This window comes from Amblyraja radiata, chromosome 5 (assembly GCF_010909765.2).
Source record: "Amblyraja radiata isolate CabotCenter1 chromosome 5, sAmbRad1.1.pri, whole genome shotgun sequence".
Taxonomy (NCBI): Eukaryota; Metazoa; Chordata; class Chondrichthyes; order Rajiformes; family Rajidae; genus Amblyraja; species Amblyraja radiata.
Window position 1 is genome coordinate 20,433,635 of NC_045960.1, and position 6,470 is coordinate 20,440,104.

Consider the following 6,470-nt stretch of genomic DNA (forward strand, 5'->3'; position numbering starts at 1 on the left):
AAATCTCGTTGCACTGGCGTGCAATGTCAATAAAATATATTATTATTATTATTATTATGATCAATAACACCCGTGGTAATCGAGAGGGGTGCTGACCCAAAAAGTCACCATGTTCTCCAGAGATGCCTCCTGACCCACTGAGTTAGTTACTCCAGCAATTTATATCTTCTTTTGTGAACCATTATCTACAGTTCCTTGTTACTACATTAAAATAAAGCAAGTACATTTAAAGCCTAATCATATTATTATAATTTGTCGTGAAATAGTTTGTTACATTAGCGTTATGGAACTTTATGGCTGAATTGCTGGTGGTTTCTTTATGTCTCATAGAATCGACGCTGTCCTCTTTGGTCACTTTCGTCTGTCCCAGGAAACCGATAATCAAACCAAAGTATTTGTTGTTCTGGCAAAGAAGAAGAAAGAGGAGGTAGGTGTTACACGACATGTTTAGGGGTGACACTGTGGCGTGGCGGTAAAGTTGCTGCCTCGGTTTAAGGTGAGGGGGGAGAGATTTAATAGGAACCCGAGGGGTAACTTTTATTACACACAGGGTGGTGGGTGAATGGAAAAGGCTGCTGGAGGAGGTAGATTAGGCAGGTACTATTGCAACGTTTAAGAAGCATTTAGACAGGTACATGGATAGGACATGTTTGGAGGGATGTAGGCCAAATGCAGGCAGATGGGACGAGTGTGTACAGGTCGGTTTGGACAAGTTGGGCCGTGCTTTATGACTCTAGGAAGAGAGATGAAATATTAGTGTTATTAAATACAGAAAATGCTGGAGAAATTCAGCAGGTCAGGCAGCATGTGTGGAAAGAGGAACAACCCTAATACAGGGTCTCGGGCGTGAAACATTAATTGTTTCTCTTTCTGCAGATTCTGCCTGATCTGAGTTTACCCAGCTTTTTCCGGTCTTATTTCCGAAATCCAGCATGTACAATTTTTAAAATTTTTATTATGTATTCCTTTACTGTAATTGTGTAAAATTATAATTTAAAAAATAGCTACTTATTCTAGTTACTATATAAATGTGCAATCAAGAATGAAGAGCAGCAGATATAACTCTGAATTATTATTCGATTTGGAAAGAAGTGTAAATTTTGATTTACTTTTAAAACAGAAGGCGCCAGAATATCAGAAGTACCGATATTACCGTCGAGCTCCTGCTTCTGTTGAGATTGACCATAATTTTCATGTTGGGTTACAACTTACTTCCAGTGGTCGACAGCGATTTAACAAACTGGTCTGGCTTCATCACTCTTGTCTGGTAATCTATAAGTGAGTATCAACACATGCTCTTATAATGGCATTTTCTAATCTTCCTTCAGAAGGATGTATTTGTCTCTCTGACACTGGGGGTGAGAGTTCCACATCGTTTGAATATACCAGCACTTCTTGTTTAGTTTAGAGATACAGCGTGGAAACAGGCCCTTCGGCCCACCGAGTCCACGCCGACCAACGATCAACCATTCACGCAGGTATCCCATGTTATCCCGCTTTCACATCCTACACACTAGGATGGAGGATGAAAGATAGTCCGAGGGTCTCCTTTTGGTAGATAGTAGCTCAGGACCGTTCTCTAGTTGATGATAGGATGGTTCAGTTGCCTGATAACAGCAGGGAAGAAACTGTCCTTGAATCTGGAAGTGTGCATTTTCACACTTCTGTACCTCTTGCCTGATGGGGGTAGGGGGAAGAGGGAGTGATCGGGGTGAGACTGGGTCTTAATTTTGCTGCTGGCTTTGTCGAGCGGAACCACCAACCATGCTAAGTAATGACCTTCAAGTCCCCCAGCCAGAGTGCATTCCATCTCCTTGCTACTTGTGGTTTTACATGGAGGAGCATTGATTCTGTAGTTAGAGTACAGTAGGTTGGGATCTGGAGGAGGCCTCCTTGCCTGAGTTTTACCTAATACTGCATGGGTCTGTAATCAGTGTTCATAATTCTCAAAGCCAATCCTGCATCACCCGTATACCACTGGTGGGATGCTGATACCAAGAGTACCGTGAGCATCCTATCACCAGCCATTTTAATTTTAATATTCTAACTGTTGTGCTTCAGTTTGGTTTGGAGATACAGCGCGGGAACAGGCCCTTTGGCCCATCGAGTCCACGACAACCAGCAATGCACGTACACCAGCACTATCCTACACACACCAGGGACAATTTACAATTATACCAAGCCAATTAACCTACAATCTTGTATGTTTTTGGAGTGTGGGAGGAAACCAGAGCACCCGGAGAAAATCCACGCAAGTCACAGGGAGAACGTACTAACTTCGTACAGACAGCACCCTTAGCCAGGATCGAACCTGGGTCTCTGGCACTGTGAGGCAGCAGCTCTACCCCTGCGCCAACATGCCACCCAACTGTTGTGCTGCTGCATGTAAGAATTTCATTATTCCATTTCGGGCCATACGACAATAAAACACTCTTGACTCTTGCCTCTCCATCCTACTCTCACTGTGAACTTGCCTGTGGTTTCCTGGCACTGATATAACATGGGCCTAATGCAAGCTTGATGAACAATGCCTTCTGTCTGGGCACATTGCATGCTTCTGCAGTCATTGCCCAATTCACCAACTTCAGGCAACTCACTCCCACTATCAGAAGTGGCCATTTCTTCTCCAGTCATTCATCTGTAACATTGGTCCAGTTTTGCTCTCTCCACTGCATAGACTGAGCACTTACAGCTCTGCATTCCAGAGCTTTTATATTCATTTTGTTATAGCTTCCTTTGTGTAATCGTTCTCCTCTTCCCCCTCCCCTTCCCCCATCCCCCTATACCCTCCCCATCCCTCTCCTCTCTCCCCTCCTCTATTTTGTCTCTCATCTTGTTGTTTTTTCTTGTTGTTTCTCTTGCTCTCTTTGCAGTTTTTCCACTCTCTTTCTACCTCTCGGACTGTCCTCGTTTACATATCATCCGATAACTTTGTAGGCATGCACAACACAGTGGTGCAGCGGTAGAGTTGCTGCCTTACAGCGCCAGAGGCCTGGGTTTGATCCTGACTACGGGTGCTGTCTGTGCGGAGTTTATACCTTCTCTGTGTGATCACGTGGGTTTTCTCTGGGTGCTTTGGTTTCCTCTCACGCTCCAAAGACATAAAGGATTGGCGGTTAATTAGCATCAGTAAAATTTTAAATTATCCCGAGTGTGTAGGATAGTGCTAGTGTACGAGGTGATCGCTGGTCGCCACTGACTCGTTGGGCCAAAGGGCCTGTTTCCTTGCTGCATCTATAAACTAAACTAAGTTAAGCAGCATATCCTCTGGTAAAAATCATTACCATATCAAAGATATGGGACTCCCATTGTCCACATCCCTTCTCAGTCCCACCTGCATATTTCTCCATTTCGCGATTCTCACGAAAGAGGTCTTCATATTCAAACGGTTATTTTTGTTTCTCTTTCCACGTACGTCGTCGAGCCTGCTGTTTCCAGCACTTTCTGTTTTTATTATTTTGCTTGACTTGTCGCCACATACCTGTGAAGGTCAACTGGGCTGGGTGGAACTTTGCCTTTAGCTTTTCGTGACAATTACACTCTGATAACATGTTCTATAGTGCTGGTGTCTTCCTTATTCCTACATTTAAACTGACAATGTCTTAACCTTTGGAATTCCTCTAATGTGTTTTGGTGTAATTTAGTGTTGTGAAGTGACTTTGCATAATGTTGCTATTTTGCTCTGTGAATGGACGTTGTTGATCCCCGCACACTAACTCTATCCTGCACACACTAGGGACAGTTTACAATTATACCAAGCCAATTAACCTATAAATCTGTCCGTTCTTGGAGTGTGGGCGGAAACCAGAGATCCCGGAGAAAACTCACTCTGGTCACAGGGAGAACGTACAAACTCCGTACACACATGTAGTCAGGATCGATCCTGGGTCTCTGGCGCTGTAAAGCAGCAACTCTGCAGCTGCGCCACCGTGCGGAGTTCAAGTTGAAGCTGCACTTGTACTATACCTACAGCATCAGTGTATCTGAACCCAGAGTTTAATAACTGCTGTATGCATGGTTTGTATTTCTAACATGACTGAATTTCCAAATTAACTTTCATTAAAACTCAGCTGAGTGAATGTTGTATTCACTTGTTGGATGAGTTGGGGACTTCATAAGGTTTCTGTTGCTGGTTAATATGTGCATTCCAGGTGATTTTTATTGAAGAAGGTTTTTGCTAATTATTGAGTGTGGACATGAATCCAAATCCACAGAACTTCTATTCCTCAGCCATTGACGTTTATTTATTTCTGAGATAGGTTCATAAGTTATAGGAGTAAAATTAGACCATTCGGTCCATAAAGGTTATATGTCCATTCGGCCCTCCTCTGACATTCAATCATGGCTGATCTATCCCTCTCAAATTTAATTTATTAATTTTATTTTGGGGAAAATTGGGTTCACTCAAAGTATCAGATGATTTAAGTACTGAGCTAGTTCACTGAAAAACTGTTCAGGCAGCAAAGGGTGGTAGAATTTCCTGTAATGGGTTTGGTTACCATTCTCGACTGCAGATAATCGTGGAAGAATTCCCATCAAGCGGTAGAGTTGCTGCCTTACACCGCCAGAGACCCGGGTTCAATCCTGACTACGGGTACTGTCACGTTCTGGAGACAGACAAGTTTGTATGTTAATTGGCATTGGTAAAATTGCAAATTGGCCCTAGTGTGTGTCGGATAAAGCTAGTGAATGGGGATCGCTGGTTGGTGTGGGCTCAGTGGGCCAGTTTCCTCACTGTATCACCAAACGAAAACTAAATTACACTAATAGCTTCAAAAAATTTATTTCCTGATATTTAAACATCCATTCTTCAAGTTGTAAATAATGCATGTAGAAGAAGGGAACTGCAGCTGCTTGCTTACAAAAGAAGAAGGAAAGTGCTGGAGTAGCTCAGTGGGTCAGGCAGCATCTGTGGAGAACATGGACAGGTGATATTACGGGTCGAGACCCTTATTGAAACTGATTGTATTGGTGGAGGGGGGGGGGGGGACATTGATATTGAAAATTATTAGGGAATTCTACTTTTACTGCAAGGTTTGCAGAATGTGTCTAATTTATAAATTTCATTTTTAGGTCATCAGGAGAGACTGCCGTTTCCACGTTTGACATCGATAAAATGTACACACCCTTGTTCTTCGCTCGTGTGAAGAGCTTCACAACATTTGCTGAAACACCTCTTTAACTTGACCTAATCTTGTCGGTTTCAATTTATATATTCATTGTAAAGTTCCTTTTGCATGAGTAGAATGATATTAACTCTACTTAAGGAATTACAATCTGAGCTTTAATAGGATATTGCTGTGTGAGTGCTTTTAAAAAAAAAGGTGCTAGGAATATTGCAAGATAATTATATCTGAAATCTGAATCAAAGTTTAAATGCACTGTGTCATTGATACGAATGCTATCATTCAGAAATCTGTAATTGGGCTTGGGCTGCATAAATATTAGCGAATAAACTTTGAAGCTGTTCTCATTGGTAACATTTTTATTGTACCGCTGCTGGCAACCCAAATACCACCGACCTTGGTTGTGTGGCAATTAAATTATTTCAAATTTCAAATTTAATTTTATTGCCCATATATCAATATTGGCAGAATTTTTACACTGTGTTGCCAGAATGTATTCTTCAGTGAAATGTCTCATTTTTATTACAGGTTGAATAATTCATGTTATTGTGACTTCTGACTTCAAAGCTTTAATGGATTTAGATTTTTTTTTTATAATGTACTTAAATTGAAATTATGTTTGGATATTGAGGTAACTAAATGTTTTCTTCCAAATCGTTTTACTGTGTGTTTTTTGTGTTTTCAATCTCTGTTTCTCAGCCTATGGCATTTTAAATATATTGCAAAGATTTAAACTAAAACTCTGGCTGTTTTTGTTCAAATTCAACATCAAATTCTTTCATTTGCTAAATGCCCACATACTAACTAGCACGTCACACTGCCTTGGAGAAAACAGCCAGTATAATCAAAGACTTTTCTCGTCCCAGTAATTTCTCCTGTCATTTTGAGTAAAAACAAGCAAGCTATCTTCATTAATTTAAAATAAGTGGCGGCAAATGGACACACTGCAATAGCTAAATGTCAAAGCAACTCAACTGTAGTCCTTACTGAAATTGAATTCATCTCGGACTTTAAGATGTATCTTTAAAGCTTTTTAATTAGTTTAGAGATACAGTGCGGAAACAGGCCCTTCGGCACAAGGAGACCATGCCGACCAGCAATCCCTGCACACGAACACTATACTGCACACACTACGGACAATTTTACAATTTTTCTAAGCCAATTAGCCGACAAATCTGTATGTCTTTGGAGTGTGGGTGGAAACCAGGGTTCCCGGAGAAAACTCACACAGGTCACGGGGAGAACATACAAACTCCATGCAGACAGCACCCATTGTCAGGATCGAACCCAGGTCTCTGGTGCTGTAAGGCAGCAACTCTACCACTGCGTCATCGTACCGTGGTG

At 41.6% G+C, this 6,470-nt stretch overlaps 1 protein-coding gene across 4 annotated transcripts in view; it reads left to right on the forward strand.

Moving 5' to 3' along the window:
* fbxo9 (F-box protein 9) overlaps window positions 1–5,866 on the forward strand; it is a 68,589-nt gene extending 62,723 nt beyond the window's left edge. For all 4 annotated transcript variants that reach the window (XM_033020687.1, XM_033020688.1, XM_033020689.1 and 1 more), the window contains exons 11-14: window positions 331–427; window positions 1,121–1,278; window positions 5,074–5,486; window positions 5,561–5,866. In XM_033020687.1, coding sequence (XP_032876578.1) covers window positions 331–427; window positions 1,121–1,278; window positions 5,074–5,182 — 364 coding nt within the window. In that variant the 3' untranslated portion in view covers window positions 5,183–5,486; window positions 5,561–5,866. The remainder of the gene's footprint in view (window positions 1–330; window positions 428–1,120; window positions 1,279–5,073; window positions 5,487–5,560) is intronic.
* Window positions 5,867–6,470: the final 604 nt, after the last annotated feature.